Here is an 18,308-nt window from a genome sequence, read left to right as displayed (position 1 = left end):
ATGTGTAAGATTAATTGTACAAACATTTTATCAGTCGGAAAGATCTTACAATGCAGCAAACTCAGAAATGTCCCTTTAATAGTATGTAATTGAATAAACTTCTATTGAATGTTTAAATTGGGCATACAAATCGGGGATTGCTAGAAACTGTGACCTCTCCAGATATCGGTCCTACAGGCCTGAATACATTATATACACAGTTTCGACTACTGTCATCTTTCATAAGGCAATACATAATGGTTCTATAGTATTTGGTAGACAGACTGTTGGATTCGTTGCGGTTCCACTCTGAACTTACTTTGAATTTTGTGTGATGTGTTGAATTTTATTCAAACATTTAATAAACGTACCTGTGATATTTATATTTCTGTACAGCTCTTTACACTGTTTTGGATTATTTTCATATTGATTTTGTTAATCACTTCATTCGTTTACTTAATTACCTTTGTTTGACTCAATAGCCGATGTATTCTTCGTGTCGTAATATAATCATTCATTAGTTTATTCATCCATCCATCCATTCATTCGTTAATCCATTCATGCATACAGTATTACATGTACGTACATTATTACTTACAGCTATATATAACGAATTCCATTCAAAATTACTACTTTTGTTTACACTGTGCATGCAGGAGTTGGTCAGGAGCTGACGTCACTTCGCCCCAAGCTAGCTGTACCGGACGCCTCGAAAAGAAAAGAAAATGGCTTCCCCCAGTTAGCAGGAATAATCACGGTTTTTTATTAACAATAAAAATTACGCGTTTTTCATGTTAAAGTGTTAGTATGTGTTGGTGGTCCGGGTATGTATCTTTCCAGCACATAAGGCTCATGTTTTAGTTTACTCTCCCTTTAAACGTTTACTGTGAAATAGTTTTCAATTGAATCAGTATCTTAAAAAATAAGAGTAAAAATAATAACTGCTCGTTTTAAAAATACAGTTCCTGTAGTAATAAGATATGTTGTAATTACTTATTTAGATTTGGAGGATGGAATATAATTAAATGAGGTACACTATATGATGGTAAATATATAAAAAAATTACTGTGCATATTATATTTTGGCTGTTTTCAGTGATAAAAAAAAGAACAATAATTTCAAACCATTTTAAATGAATACATGTAGTAGAGGTATACTATTATCTAAGACACTTGAAAAAAAGCAACAGTTAAAAATATGAATAAAAAACTAATCTTTAACTCCAATGGGCTGGCTATAGTCCAGTTGCAGGGTGCTCGCCTGATACGTGGTCGTGTTGGGATCGATCCCCGTTTGTGGGTCCTTTGGGCTATTTCTAGTTACAGTCATTGCTCCAAGACTAGTATTTCAAAGGCCGTGGTATGTGCTATCCTGGCTATGTAATGGTAAATATAAAAGATCCCCGTCTACTAATGGAAAGATGTAGCAGGTTTCCTCTCAGCGACTATTTGTTGAGTAATGTCATTGAAGATGAATTTCACCACACTGAATGTCAACGGTCAATAAATTAATACAGTTTATTTCCAGCTACAATCCTTTCTTAAGTATAACACCAACAGAACAGTTTATTTTTATTGTGAACAATGAGGACCCAGCCAGTATATGTTTTATTTGCAAGCTGGTTTTCCAGTTCTGTGAATAGATTGTAATATGGGGCCGGGTCGTAAAAGCGTTCACTTGATGCGCGGTGGTTCTGGAATCGATCACCACCGGTGGGCCCATTGTGCTATTTCTCGCTCCAGCCAGTGCACCATGAAAGGCCGTAGTAGTAGTATTACTTAAATTTATTGAATGTATTAGCCTAACATTTTCTTTTCTTTTTGTAAGGATTGTTTAAAACCTATGTTGTCATTGTGTCTATATAGCCTATTGTTCCAAATGTGGAATGTTTTCATGAAAATAAAACTATCTTATCATATCTTATGTTATCTTATGTTATCATCTGTAGTTCTAGTCTTCTGTAACTCACCTGTATTATTGTGTATTATCAAGTGAAGTAATCGAACACCTCGTGTCATCACCTATATTCACAAATGGTCCTTTTTCAACAGAGATAGTGTACTTGATCACTATATTGCACTGGTCGAATTAAACACTCAGAAGGTGAAATTCAATTTGCAGATGCATGCATGGTTCGACATGTCCCGTGTAGTATTCGGTCAATTTTTTTACTTGTCTTACCCCACCACCACATGACAATGTCTAATACTGTAAAAAGCAGCATCTACTGCAGAAATCGATTCACTACTTTGAATCACTGATAACAAATACAACGCACAAGTTAGCGGAAGTTTCTTATTTTGTTAAGTATATATGCAATTTCTACTTCGCCCCCCTCTGTACATAAAACAAAACGACAAGTAAATGGCATACTGTGTGGCGCACATACTGAGATTCAAAGAACGGGCATGTAAATTAAAGCCCCAAAGACAATGATACTGCCAATCTACTCTCCATACTATCTTTAACATAACCGTCCTTGGCATTCTCACTCTTCCAACGCCCATGACGTTTAAACATCCTGTCTGGAATACCATTATTAGCTGCTGCTGTTGCTCCCCCAGATCTCATACTTGGTTATGTCACTAACAAAAGGCTGAAATGCTTCTAAAAACAACTCTTGCTGGGTATAAGAAAGTGGAATAGTTTTACCTCTCAAAACAAAACCATCATTTGTTTTACAAAGACTTCTGAAAACAAATTCATTCGAATAAGCTTCGAATTGAGCTGCCTGAAAATACTTCTCTAACCAAGTAACTGGACACGCCACAGAGCCAGTTCTACCTATAACTAGCCATGCCCCATCTCGATACACATCCGTTTTAGATTTTTCAATGAAAATAGTCATATAAGCTTGTGAAAAAATAACATCACTGTATCTAATGTTAAGAAGTTCTGCCGATCGCATAAAACCAGCAAAGGCCACCAAACACATACATAACGTTCTCAAATCATATAAATTGGGATCAGGTAACTTGGATTCAACCAAACTATTCAACATGTATAAAGTAACAGGTTCTTTCTTATTTACAGAGCGAGCCAATTTCCTCTTGGCTGCTTCTCGTATATTAATAGCTAAAGAATTATCTGTAGGTGAAGACAACCCCACCACCACATGACAATATCTAATACTGTAAAAAGCAGCATCTACTGCAGAAATCGATTCACTACTTTGAATCACTGATAACAAATACAACGCACAATGTAAAGGTGATATTGGTAAACTAGAACAAATTTCATTAACCATCGCCCATTTAGACCAAGCCTTAAAAGCAAGCTCTAACTTCCTGGTAGTAGATTCCGCTCTTGAATAAGACAAAAACTCTGGAATCCGACTTGCCATATCCCTCAGATGTCCAGGAAGATTCACCAAGTCATCACGAAAAACGTGATTAAAAATACCTGGAAAACATAACAAAACTCATCAAAATTGTATATTAACAGCTAACATGGATTCCAAAATCTAGAATTAAATCCAGACAATTTGTTATTGTAGTAAGATGCAAATCTGTCAACCTCAAAAGGACCCCATAAATTATTTAAATGTGTAAACACAAAAGGAGCTATTCCCCAATCATCATAGTCGACTATCCTACTCAGATAATCAGCTTGCTCATTACTATTTCTTGGAATCCATTGCATTTCTAATTGTATTTCGTTATGAAGACAAACTCTAAATATTTGTATTGCAATAACTTGTAGTGTAGGTTTCGTACTTCCTTTCGTAATAATAGCTACCACATTGTGATTATCAGTAAACCATTTAACTTGTTTACCCTTAAGAACAGAACACAAACTCTTCAATACCAAATTAACGGCAGCCATCTCTCTCCAAGTAGAACTTTCTCTACTTTCTTCTGAAGTCCATGAACTTGAACATCATGACACTCAACACTATATCCTCCAAATCCAGTATCGCTGGCATCACTATACACTACTTTGTGAACAACGGACTCTGTTGAAAGTATTCTAGTAGTATAATTCTGAATCTCATCTTTCGAAAAGACAAGTTGAGCACAACTCAACGAAGAAAGTGATATAAAATCTTTCCAGGATTTTATATAAGCGATCTGTGTAGATAAAGACCTCGTCATAAGCTGAGAAACTGACCCTGCCACCATACTCATTGATATCACCTGACCGACCACCGAAGCCAAACATCTAGCCGGTACAACATCACGATCTATTAAAATATCTGAAATTGCTCTTTGTAATTTGACTATCTTCCTATCCGGAATACACATTTCCATAACCGAAGTATCTATGATAAACCCTAACCATTCAAGACATTGTTGAGGCTTCCATAATGATTTTTCTACTTTTGGTACAAAGCCGGACTGAATCAAATCGACAGTCTCACCACAAACTCGATAGTTTCTTTCTCGGAAGCTCCAGAAATAATACCATCATCCAAATAAGTAACACTTTTAATTCGTTTTGACCTCCACAACTTAACCAACTGTCTAGTAACTTTAGTAAACACATATGGGGCCGTGCTCAAACCAAAAGGCAAAACAAGAAATTTATAATACTTTTTCGAAGTATTTTTTCCCCACGCAAAACCTAGAAACCGAGTATGGCTTTCATAAATATCTATATGGTGATAAGCAGGGTGAATATCAAACTTAACTAACCAATCACCCTTATGTATGTACATAAGAGCAGTCCTCCTGTCTTCATATTTAACGGATAATTTCCAAATATACTTATTAACCAAACTCAAATCCAAAATGAGCCTGAACAGCAACAGATAACGGACTAACTACTACAGGTTTTTGTAGACATTCCACAACTAGACCTCTTTTAAGTAAATCTGTAATTGCCTGCAAAACGAACACACTGTGTTGTTTACTTGATATGTTATTCCTAAGCTCCATATTTGGTTGTGTAGAATAAAAAGGTATCTTATATCCATTCACGCCAAAATTGCACACTTTGTTTGAGCCTATCTTTCACTATAATTTCAGCCATGCCTTGTTCATATTCAAAATAATCACGTTAATGTTTCATATCAACTTCTATGTCGTTACTATCACTGGCTCGTGGTCGTGGCATTCCGTGCGTTATTTGACTACTGACCTGAACTGAGCTGTGGGCAATCTCTTCTCCAATGACTAAACTCGCCGCACGAGAAGCACGCACCTGACCTCTGACCTCTGGCTCGAAAAAGATGCCCGTTTTTCTGGCAAACACTGCAAGAGTTGTCAATATCACAAGAAACTGAAGGAACATTATTAAAATTACGTGATTTTGAATATGGCTGCACACGTAAAGATCGTAAAAACTTTGCTTTACTCTTCCAAACAGCTTTATTTTCGGCCCGTGTAATGCGCCTATCATCGTCCGAATCCGACGCAAATCACGGGAAACGTATTGCTTCACCGTCTCCCAATCACCGTCTGAAGAATCGGCTATCTTAATAAGTTTGCTCCTATTTCCTAGCCTAGCTAATTCTGTAACTGCAAGATCTTTAGCATAGTCATATTTCTTAAATTCAAGTGCAAATTTGATTTGTTCTAAATTTTCCACAGTTTCAGCATTAAAAAGATATTGAATTTTATTACCTTCCCGCCGCCAACTAAAGTCGCACCCAGCTTTCAGTTTATCCAACTCTTTTTTCGTTCTATTGCCATTGCCACCTCCTTATATAGTGCACTAACAGCGCCCCCTACCAAACACTTATGCAAATTACCAACCTAACTTCGACCAAGGAGAAAATAGTTACTTTCTAATTCGTTCCTCAAATGAAAGAAACAATATATCAGGAATGCGCTGGTCTTACGAAATATATGTCGAATGTGGGGAAGAGGAATGTACCTCGGGATATATGCGCAGATCGCCACGAATTTTTTTTTTACTCTTGGACTGATTAAAGGACGAATTAAGGAAACGAACGAAATGACAATCTTTTAAAGACTGTTTTATTGTGTTTTTTCTCTGAGCCCTCACTGTTCATCACCCATATTTCTTCCCTGAAAGCTGGCGAGAACATGAAACATACAAGTTGTTTATTTCACTGAAATTACGACAGATGCACACATTGCATGCAACAAGTGAAACACATTCTATTGAACTGAACTGCATGCACATATGGAAGGGTATAGTTTTCACACTGCGTTACTTCTATAGACACCTGTGAGCGTTATCTACTGGAGGTAATGTCAGATGAAAAAAGTACTACAAATTTTGAAAATGCTGAAAAAGCATTTTTGGTGCAAACAATTAAAGAGAGAGAGCTCATATAATAGAAGATAAAAGGAATGACATTAATTTTAACAAAAAAAACAAAAGGCCGCCTGGGAGGAGGTTATCCCAGATTACCACGATCATTTCCCTCAGCATACCGGGAAAACAATGACGCAGATAAGAGACTGGTGGCGACGGGCAAAATGTCAGGCAAGGAAAGACCATGCGAAACATAAACGAGATATGAGCAAAACAGGGGGTGGGGAAAAGCCGACTTCTCCACAAGGTATCACAAAAGATATCTGTGAAACAATCCAGGATGACCTGATTCCGCTCATCAACACTTTCGATGACGATGCCGCCACGTCAGCAGCAGCAAGGACAACCCAGACTTCACAGCCCAGTGATGAGGATGAGGATAACACTGACTGCGAAAACATCAACATGCCCATGAAGATGAACTGCCCTCTGGTACTGTCAACAGAAGCCCTTCTCCGATTGGTAATACCGAGACGACAACTCAAAACACCATGCCGCAGAAAGAACAGGTTGCTTATTTTTATTTGCATATTTTACTGCAACTTTTTTTATTTCTTCTTATTGGAAACAAAACACGTGAATTCCTGTATTAAAATATTACGGAGGGGCGATATATACCTATTTAAATTCACTACTATATTGTTAAGGTGAACAATTAATTGCATAATGATGTGCACGTGCATGAAGGTTTCTCTAAGCAATGATTTCCTCCCCCATCATGCATTATTAAAGCTGCATGGTTTAGCGTCTGAAGTCAAAACGCATTTAAGGAATGAAACGCAGTCTACTGATAGAGCGCTCGCTCGAGGCGCAGTCGGTGTAGGGTTGATCATCATCAGGGGGCCCATTGGGCTTTTTCTCGTTCCAGCGAGCGATCCCGACTGGTTTAAGAAAGGCCATGATATCTACTATCCTACCTCTCGGATACTGCATATAAAAGATCAGTTGCTATTCAAAAGACAATGGACCGCGTAGCGGGTTGCCTTTCTGATTATATGTCCTTACCCATGTGTTCAATACCACATAACATAGTTAATACGTGTTAAGTACATCCTTACATGACGCATTTCTTTCATGTTTTGCGTTTACAGCTATTGTAAATTCTGTAATTTTTCCTTACTTTGTTTGATTGGTCAGGTAATTTTAAAAATGTAAAAAAAAACACACAACAACAACCACTCTGTAAACGCACGATAAGTCAGTTTCATTATTTTTATTTTGGCAGGTGGAAACCAAACAAACATCTTCAAAGAAACAACCATACACCACACCGAGATGAAAATTCTGGAATTTGCTCGAAAGGAGCACGAAGCAAAAATGCAAAATCTATATTTGAAGCATGAAATTCTTCAACATAAAAAGCAGTATTGGAGCAAACAGTGCTCAACGCTAAGCCACCCAGCTTCATCTAGTACTTAACATGCAGTTTTTGTCCAAAGCACCTTTTGTTTTAAATGCATAAAATATGGTATATAAAACAGTTACTTGTAGTTTGTCTGTTACACAATAAATACATAGCTAATGATATTGTAAGGTTTTTGGTTACTAGTATGTTATTTTAATGGATTAACTGTTAATATGTTAGGCAAAATACTGTTGAATAAGAGCCCGTCTGACAACATTTCCACGTCCGTTTTGTACTCTGTTGATCTGAAGTGGAGGCTGCGGATCTTCAATGTCATCGTCCAAATTGGGTTCTCTTTCACTGATAGCAATATTATGCAATACAGCAGTTGCTACAATCACTGCTAGAGATGTTTGTAACTTCTTGAATCGGAGAGTATATGTTAAACAAGGAAATCTTCGTTTCCACATTCCAAACATGCATTCAACTACATTCTCGTGGAACAGAGAGCACGGTTATATCTGTTTTCGGCAGCGTTTCCTGGATTGAGCAGAGGTGTCATTAGATAGGGCAGACAAGGATATCCCGAATCGCCAATCAAGAACCCATCAATTCCTCCATCTTCAAATATCTGTTTCATTAAGCTGTTGTCGAATATTCTTCTGTCATGTACTGAACCATGCCAGTGTGCCACTATGTTGACAAATCTACGATTACTGTCGCTCACTGCTTGGACATTAATAGAAGACCAACCTTTTCTGTTGATGAATCTTTGCCCATTTTCACCTTGTCCAATTATACGGATGTGACTGCAATCAATGGCTCCTACGCAGTTGGGGAAACCAGCAATGTTGAAAAATCTTTCTTTAAGATCGTTCATTTCCTCGTTATTGGAGAATGAAATATAATGTGGTCTTAACCTGGCGATCGCATTCGTCACTCGTTTGAGAACAGTACATACGGTCGTCTCATTGGCACGGTTGTAGTTGATATCCTGAACACGTTGAAGATGTTGTAGTTGTCGGAGTACGTCCGTGTTTCATGTCCCAAAATGTTGAAGCGACTGAGTCCAAACACGTGATTGAGTTAGACGTACCTCTTCATTGTTTTAACTAAAAAGTGTTTTAGGATACTTTAAAACATGTTTTAACATTAAAATATTTTTATAAATATGGATGTGAAAACATGTTTTAGTAGCAGTGCTTTAAAGTTAAAACATATTGATAAATATAGATTTTTCTTAAAACACTGTTTTATCTTTTTGAAACACGTTTTTATGTTAAAACACCTTTATAAATATGGGCTTTAATGTTTTTAAATCGTAAGCTAATGAACATTTTACCAATTAAGTGGATAGTGTGCACGTGTGTGTGCATGGTGTATATGTGAAAGACAGACAGCTGAGAGAGAGAGAGAGAGAGAGAGAGGGGGGGGGGGTAATGGGCCGATGTATTGTTCACACTATATATGTATGTCTCTGTCTGTGTGTGTGTGTGTGTGGTGTATGTGATGTAAAAGACAGAGCTGAATGAGAGAGAGAGAGAGAGAGAGAGAGAGAGAGAGAGAGAGAGAGAGAGAGAGAGAGAGAGGTGTATGTGTGGGGGGGAGGGGGGATGGGCCGATGTATTTTTCACACCATGTGTGCGTGTGTGTGTGTGTGTTTGTATGTGTGTGTGTGTATATGTGTGTATGTTTATGCATGTATGTGTGTGTGTGTGTGTGTGTGTGCATGTGTGTGTATATGTGTATGTGTGTGTGTATGTGTGTGTGTATGTATGTATGTGTGTGTGTATATATATATATATATGTGTGTGTGTGTGTGTGTATGTATATGTATGTGTATGTGTATGTATGTATGTATGTGTGTGCGTGCGTATGTGTGTGTGTCTCTGTGTGTATGTATGTGTGTGTGTATATGTGGTATATATGTCTGTCTGTGTGTGTATGTATGTGTGTGTGTATATGTGTGTTTATATATATGTGTGTGTATGCGTGTGTGTGTGTACGGTATGTATACTAATATTAGACATTTTACAAATGTTTTCGTGTTCTGGAATATATTTAGGAAACGTTTAATAATGTGCTTCACAGTAACTCATTGCACCTGTTTTATACGTGGAATTAACATGTTTTGTAATTATTATACCTTTAATTTCAATTACCATTGTTTAATGTGCATAGTCTTTGAATATCGACTATAGACGATATTTTCTTTTCTTTTTTCCATTATTAAATGAACCAATATGCCTACACTGAATATTTGCTAAATTGCAATATGCAGTACACTCGATCTCAATTCGCAATACACCGCAATTTGGGTTTTTTTTATTGCACAACAAAAAAACCTAATTATCTATTGCACAACTTACACAGTGTGCTTGATATAGTCTAAGGATCATTAATATGTAACTTTTTGGATCATGGTCCCTATGATCATTTAGTAAATTGACTTTTTGTCGGGGTATTGTGAAAGTGAAGATGATCAATCATTCTAATTTTTATATTACATACGATCTATCATTTCATATGGTCTTCTGATGAATGGTATAGTTTGACATCCAATAGCCGCTGTATTTGTCGTGCTGGAGTGACGTTAAACATCTAATCTAATTCTGACGAATAGATTCTAACTAGTAATCGCATAACATTGGTCAACATAAATCTGCACCAGAACATTGGAAACGGCAACTAACTTACCTCGATGCGTTGGTATTTTGCCTTTCTCGCGCCCCGCTGGGCCTTCTCTCCGCATCGATCGGGGCCGCCCGGATCTATTCCCGCTTCGGTTGAACGTTCGCCTGGGGGACCTTGGGTAACAGGATCAACCTCCCTCGGTGAACCCTGCAATTGGGTGCCTTGCCGTTCCAACCAGTTCCTTCTCTCTCCCCCCCCCCCCCGGTTGGTGCCCCATTACGCTTTCGACTGTTTACTTTAATCTCAGTCCTAGATATGTCGCTAATATAAAGTAACCTACCCTGACTGGTTTTAAAGCAGTACAGCTGATTAAAAACAGTGGGTTTAATCGCAAATATAAGCTGAAATACACTAAAACCCCCCCTATTCCAGCCCCAAAAGGATTCCCACTGATATCTCCTCCCCACACACACCACCATCCACCCCCTCCCACCCCAAACCCCCCCCCCCCACCACATGCACGCACCTTTAACCCAACCCTTCTTTTTTTACAACATTTACATAATTGTTTTAGACAATCATACAACCCGCCCCCCCTCCCCCCCCCCCCCCTTCCCCCCTTTTTGCAGTCCTGCGTGCCAGGTTGTGTCTGTCACGCGTGTCTGGGACATAGACCCTGGTGTGCAACTTCGTTCAACAAGAAGCGTGCTATTACACCCCCCGTTGGACGTTTTAGTTGATTTCATTTTCTGATGTAGACACTGTCACATGGAGGCGACCGTCACGCCTTAAGACCGCCGCCGCACTATGACTCCCCCCATCTAGTGTGGTATGTGGGTATTGTTCCTGCGTCTTCCCGCCGCTCAGCCGCTACGTTCAGCGACGTCGCACACGGTACCCAACTACTCCTGATAGGCGCCACACAATATCCTTCTGTACACAACGCACGTGTCCTCACACAGACTCTTCATACTGACATACCTAGTGTCCAACCATGCGACGACCGCACACAGTAGCCCCCGGCTCTCTTATTGCCTGCACAGCCCCCTTGACTCCCCTTACACGTGTCCCGACGTCGCCACACCTAACCCCCCACTCCCCCATACCCCTCCCGCCCCCTAAAACCCACCCCCCCCTATGTCCTCTCTCATCCGCCGACCCACCACCGGCCTCTCGTTCCTCTCGCTCTCTCTCTCTCTCCTCCTCGCTTCTCCATAACTGGTTCAACAAAGCCATGGTTTGTGCTATCCTGCCAGTGGAAGTGAAAATAAAGATCCCTTGTGCCTTGCCGTAAAAGAGTAGCCTATGTGGCCGACCCCCCCCCCCCCCCCCACACCCCGCCCCGCCCGGTTTCCTCTTTAACCAAAAACAGTTGTCAGTATGGCCATAGTTTGACGTCCAAGAGCCGATGATTAAGATAAAAAAAATCAATGTGCTCTAGTGGCGTCGGTTAAATAAACAAAACTTTACTTTTTTCATTTCGTTGCCCACCGAACGCACCACTTAAAGCCCCGGCAACCCTGAGTTGCAGCCATTATTAAGATGCTTGCAACTACCAGAGCCTTTTTGGTGACTAAAATACATATTCAATGAGAACAAATTTATTTCTCTTTCTCCCTCTTTCTTACTGCCCTTCCCCCTCCTCTCTCTCTCCCCTCTCTCTCTCTCTCTCTCTCTCTCTCTCTCTCTCTCTCTCTCTCTCTCTCTCCCTCGCTCTCTCCATAACTGGTTCAACAAAAGCCATGGTTTGTGCTATCCTGCCAGTTGGAAGTGCAAATAAAAGATCCCTTGCTGCCTGCCGTAAAAGAGTAGCCTATGTGGCGACAGCGGGTTTCCTCTTAAAAAAACAGTGTCAGAATGGCCATATGTTTGACGTCCAATAGCCGATGATAAGATAAAAAATCAATGTGCTCTAGTGGCGTCGTTAAATAAAACAAACTTTACTTTTTTCATTTCGTTGTTATATCCACTTAAAGGGACAACCCTGAGTTTGCAGCCATTATTAAGATGCTTGCAACTAACAGAGCCTTTTTGGTGACTAAAATTACATATTCAATTGATTTTCTTGTTCAGAATATCAGTCTAGATATTCAATTTGTCTGCAATCTTGTGCTAATTTTTGTAGAAGTCATATTTGTTTTTTCAGCCCGAGTACTCTGACTGTATAGGGCGAGACGGACATTTGGACAGATATTGAGCCCTGTAATATTTTTCATATATGAAATTACTGGAAGATAAAATCTAATTTGGGCTACTAGAAACATTAGGGCAACAAACACCTTGTTTATACTGATACTGATACAGATACAGATACAATATTTTAAATGTTATTTAGTCATCAATAGGGATACGTTATGCTAGGCTCGGGCTGTCAACTGTCACGACAAAGTTGGCCAACTGGACGGTTGCGTTGTAATTTTTACAAATCCCGACTTACGACGGGTGCGCTCAGATTAACAGAACACAACAGAACTTTATTTACTCTCATGGCCCCTATTCGGTGGCATCAGAGGAACATAGATAATAATAAACATACAAATTGTCAAGATGATTTCAGAAACATATATACCACGATACAAACAGATGAGCAGCTATATATTAAAAACAGTTAAAATTACACATAAGTCAAGAAGCACACAATTGTTTTTTAATAATTGATATAAAGTTACACAATTTTTTAAGAACACTAATACATTTTGAGTTGAAGAGTTGCTGGAATTTGTATATATTTGGGTCTGTTTACATAGTATTTGTTAAGATATTTTAGTCTTTCTTGTCTAAATCTTTTGCATATAAATAGACAATGAAATTCATCTCCAACAATATTGCTATTACAAAGCGCAGAGTTTCTATTTTCATATAAAATATTTGTCCATCTCCCCTTTTCAGCTAGTAAAAAGTGATTTAAAATTCTAAATCGAAAATATGTTGTGTACATTGTTTTATCCAGAATGTTAAAATATGATTCTAGTTCCAATTTTTCTTTAAATATTCTATAAGTAGTTCCTTTGCTGGTCGTAAAGATGTCATTTTTCCATGTTTGTAGATACTGATCAGACAGTCTTCTTTTCACAACTCTTTTTAACCACTCCACTGATTTAAATGACTGCTGGTCCCAACTAACTGGTCGTAGAAGTTGTAATCGAGTTGTAAAAGCGCTCAGACTAGCAACTGCCAGATGAACTGGACAGTTGTAGAAGTCGTGAAAGCAGAAAGTTGCCCAATTTTGTCGTGGCAGTTGGTAGTCTGAACCTAGAATTATACTAGTAACAGACTCAACTGATACAACGAAGTTGACCAACTCGACGGTTGCGTTTAATTTTCCCAAATCTCGATTTATGACTGGTGTGCTCAGATTAACAACTAACGGCATCAGGTTGTATCGCTAACAGAATAAAGCAGATATTAGATATAATAATAGATAAAGATTAAACTGGTTTCATAAAATAGCCAATGATTAATGGATCAATGTGCTCTATTGGTGTCGTTAAAAAACCCCGAAAAACATTTGTCTTTAGAGGAAACCCGCTACGTTTTTCATTATCAGTAAGGGACGTTTTGTTTTAACCTTTATACAGACAGGACAGACATAACATGACCTTCAATATACAAGTCGTAGGGCGCTGATTGAGACACAATGGGTCCACTAAAAGGGATCGATCCTACGACCTCAGATCCAGGGGGGGGGGGGGGTGAATTCAGGATATGACACATCATTAACTGAAATGATATCTGATACAGTAGCCTGTTTTATCGTAATGCACACGGTTTTCACAGCACAGCACTAAAGGCTGTGATTCATTACTCATGACTTTGTCGAAACGTTCTTTTAACTCTGTATTCTTTAAAGATACGGTAAAAAAACAACAACAACAAAAAAAAACCCCAAAAAACAATGTTCTTTTTACTAATCACAATCGAAACTTTTAAAACATTTTATTGATATTCACAGTGCTTATATATACAACGTAAACCAAGATTAATTCAGCTCAAACGTATAATATATTTCAATCCTGAAACAAAATTTTGTTTTGTTAAACGACACCACAAGAGCACACCGGCTTTTGGATGTCAAACATTTGATAATTCGGACTTTGATCAGTTGTGATGCACTGGTTGGAACGATAAAAAACCCAATCAGTTGAATGGATCCACCAAGGTGGTTCGATCCTTCTGTTATTTAGATTGGATTCCCTGTATGTGCTGTTCCTCGTGGTGCAAGGGGTTAAACAATACAATTTGGGTTTTTTCGTGGGGGGGGGGGGGGGGCATTCTCATGGGTTTTGTTTATTAGTGGCGAACACAGCACATATTTAGTGTCTCTAGGAAATCTTAAAAAGAGTTCTATAAGCATCTGTGATGTTTTCAAATTTGCTTTTTGTTTTGTCTTGATAATTCGATGCAATATCACCACGACTGGTATATCAAAGGCCGTGGTATGTGCTATCCTGTATGTGGGGTGGTGCATATAAAAGATCCCTTGCTACTAATGGAAAAATGTAGCGGGTTTCCTCTCTAAGGCTATGTCAGAATTACCAAATGTTTAATATTCAATAGCCGATGATTAATAAATCAATGTGCTCTAGTGGTGTCGTCAAACAAAACAAACTTGATGCAATCTTGATTCGTTTACCACAGCTCCTCCATACACTGTTTTCGTGGTCTGACCATAGCGTGATTTTAATTTTTTTTTTTAAAGGTATTTAACGTTAAAGGCGGAGACCCTAGTTTCAGACCGTTAATATAGACACACCTGGATATCTTACAACAGAGTAAAACAAGAATTTGTGACGATGACAAGGTGAAATACCCTTAAAAACAGACTAGAACTCGGCTTCATAACCGTTTCCTCTCAGACGCACGTGCGTTTTTAAAACTATGAAACAAGCATTTAGTGATATTAAAAACACCAGGATGACCAGAAACACTCCAGATGTACGGAAATGGATAATCTAAACAATAAAAACACTGTAATGACTCATTTCAGTTATCAAAAACGCCTCTATTAGTAAAAAACAAATATGCCATAGGGTCTGTCCAGGGTCTGCTTCATTGTGTCTAGCATAAATGTGACTCTTTCACAGATGTCTACACTATTTTATTAATCTTTTTAGAATTTTACATTGAGGTTGGTCATTATATACCTTAGTTTGTTTTATTTTGTTTTGTTTTGTACTGGAGTGTCGTTAAACATTCTAGGGCCAAATTTACAAAGCCTGTACAACTTACACATACTATGTTAACTGCAGAACAAATTTATTTCTCTTTCTCCCTCTTTCTTACTGCCCTTCCCCCTCCTCTCTCTCTCCCTCTCTCTCTCTCTCTCTCTCTCTCTCTCTCTCTCTCTCTCTCTCTCTCTCTCCCTCGCTCTCTCCATAACTGGTTCAACAAAAGCCATGGTTTGTGCTATCCTGCCAGTTGGAAGTGCAAATAAAAGATCCCTTGCTGCCTGCCGTAAAAGAGTAGCCTATGTGGCGACAGCGGGTTTCCTCTTAAAAAAACAGTGTCAGAATGGCCATATGTTTGACGTCCAATAGCCGATGATAAGATAAAAAATCAATGTGCTCTAGTGGCGTCGTTAAATAAAACAAACTTTACTTTTTTCATTTCGTTGTTATATCCACTTAAAGGGACAACCCTGAGTTTGCAGCCATTATTAAGATGCTTGCAACTAACAGAGCCTTTTTGGTGACTAAAATTACATATTCAATTGATTTTCTTGTTCAGAATATCAGTCTAGATATTCAATTTGTCTGCAATCTTGTGCTAATTTTTGTAGAAGTCATATTTGTTTTTTCAGCCCGAGTACTCTGACTGTATAGGGCGAGACGGACATTTGGACAGATATTGAGCCCTGTAATATTTTTCATATATGAAATTACTGGAAGATAAAATCTAATTTGGGCTACTAGAAACATTAGGGCAACAAACACCTTGTTTATACTGATACTGATACAGATACAGATACAATATTTTAAATGTTATTTAGTCATCAATAGGGATACGCTATGCTAGGCTCGGGCTGTCAACTGTCACGACAAAGTTGGCCAACTGGACGGTTGCGTTGTTATTTTTACAAATCCCGACTTACGACGGGTGCGCTCAGATTAACAGAACACAACAGAACTTTATTTACTCTCATGGCCCCTATTCGGTGGCATCAGAGGAACATAGATAATAATAAACATACAAATTGTCAAGATGATTTCAGAAACATATATACCACGATACAAACAGATGAGCAGCTATATATTAAAAACAGTTAAAATTACACATAAGTCAAGAAGCACACAATTGTTTTTTAATAATTGATATAAAGTTACACAATTTTTTAAGAACACTAATACATTTTGAGTTGAAGAGTTGCTGGAATTTGTATATATTTGGGTCTGTTTACATAGTATTTGTTAAGATATTTTAGTCTTTCTTGTCTAAATCTTTTGCATATAAATAGACAATGAAATTCATCTCCAACAATATTGCTATTACAAAGCGCAGAGTTTCTATTTTCATATAAAATATTTGTCCATCTCCCCTTTTCAGCTAGTAAAAAGTGATTTAAAATTCTAAATCGAAAATATGTTGTGTACATTGTTTTATCCAGAATGTTAAAATATGATTCTAGTTCCAATTTTTCTTTAAATATTCTATAAGTAGTTCCTTTGCTGGTCGTAAAGATGTCATTTCTCCATGTTTGTAGATACTGATCAGACAGTCTTCTTTTCACAACTCTTTTTAACCACTCCACTGATTTAAATGACTGCTGGTCCCAACTAACTGGTCGTAGAAGTTGTAATCGAGTTGTAAAAGCGCTCAGACTAGCAACTGCCAGATGAACTGGACAGTTGTAGAAGTCGTGAGAGCAGAAAGTTGCCCAATTTTGTCGTGGCAGTTGGTAGTCTGAACCTAGAATTATACTAGTAACAGACTCAACTGATACAACGAAGTTGACCAACTCGACGGTTGCGTTTAATTTTCCCAAATCTCGATTTATGACTGGTGTGCTCAGATTAACAACTAACGGCATCAGGTTGTATCGCTAACAGAATAAAGCAGATATTAGATATAATAATAGATAAAGATTAAACTGGTTTCATAAAATAGCCAATGATTAATGGATCAATGTGCTCTATTGGTGTCGTTAAAAAACCCCGAAAAACATTTGTCTTTAGAGGAAACCCGCTACGTTTTTCATTATCAGTAAGGGACGTTTTGTTTTAACCTTTATACAGACAGGACAGACATAACATGACCTTCAATATACAAGTCGTAGGGCGCTGATTGAGACACAATGGGTCCACTAAAAGGGATCGATCCTACGACCTCAGATCCAGGGGGGGGGGGGGGGGTGAATTCAGGATATGACACATCATTAACTGAAATGATATCTGATACAGTAGCCTGTTTTATCGTAATGCACACGGTTTTCACAGCACAGCACTAAAGGCTGTGATTCATTACTCATGACTTTGTCGAAATGTTCTTTTAACTCTGTATTCTTTAAAGATACGGTAAAAAAACAACAACAACAAAAAAAACCCCCCCAAAAAACAATGTTCTTTTTACTAATCACAATCGAAACCTTTAAAACATTTTATTGATATTCACAGTGCTTATATACAACGTAAACCAAGATTAATTCAGCTCAAACGTATAATATATTTCGATCCTGAAACAAAATTTTGTTTTGTTAAACGACACCACAAGAGCACACCGGCTATTGGATGTCAAACATTTGATAATTCGGACTTTGATCAGTTGTGATGCACTGGTTGGAACGATAAAAAACCCAATCAGTTGAATGGATCCACCAAGGTGGTTCGATCCTTCTGTTATTTAGATTGGATTCCCTGTATGTGCTGTTCCTCGTGGTGCAAGGGGTTAAACAATACAATTTGGGTTTTTTCGTGGGGGGGGGGGGGGGGGGGGGGGGGGCATTCTCATGGGTTTTGTTTATTAGTGGCGAACACAGCACATATTTAGTGTCTCTAGGAAATCTTAAAAAGAGTTCTATAAGCATCTGTGATGTTTTCAAATTTGCTTTTTGTTTTGTCTTGATAATTCGATGCAATATCACCACGACTGGTATATCAAAGGCCGTGGTATGTGCTATCCTGTATGTGGG

General features: G+C 38.2%; 1 protein-coding gene across 1 annotated transcript; it reads right to left on the bottom strand.

Moving 5' to 3' along the window:
* Positions 1–8,036: 8,036 nt before the first annotated feature.
* On the bottom strand, positions 8,037–11,287 carry LOC121373983 (putative nuclease HARBI1). Its single transcript, XM_041500836.1, has 2 exons — positions 11,177–11,287; positions 8,037–8,543 (listed from the first exon to the last, which is right to left on the bottom strand). Exons 1-2 carry the CDS (start codon positions 11,285–11,287, stop codon positions 8,037–8,039), a joined length of 618 nt encoding a protein of 205 aa, XP_041356770.1.
* Positions 11,288–18,308: the final 7,021 nt, after the last annotated feature.

The sequence above is a fragment of the Gigantopelta aegis genome, chromosome 6 (assembly GCF_016097555.1).
Source record: "Gigantopelta aegis isolate Gae_Host chromosome 6, Gae_host_genome, whole genome shotgun sequence".
Classification (NCBI taxonomy): domain Eukaryota; kingdom Metazoa; phylum Mollusca; class Gastropoda; order Neomphalida; family Peltospiridae; genus Gigantopelta; species Gigantopelta aegis.
Note: the sequence above shows the minus strand (reverse complement) of the source record. Positions and strands in the feature narration are given on the sequence as shown.

Excerpts from the sequence above, each read along its gene's own strand:
- LOC121373983 (XM_041500836.1), bottom strand. The coding sequence starts at position 11,287 with ATGGGGGAGTGGGGGGTTAGGTGTGGCGACGTCGGGACACGTGTAAGG. Across the intron at positions 8,544-11,176 it reads CTGTGTGCGGTCGTCGCATG|GATATCAACTACAACCGTGC; the intron begins GTTGGACACTAG and ends CAACGTGTTCAG.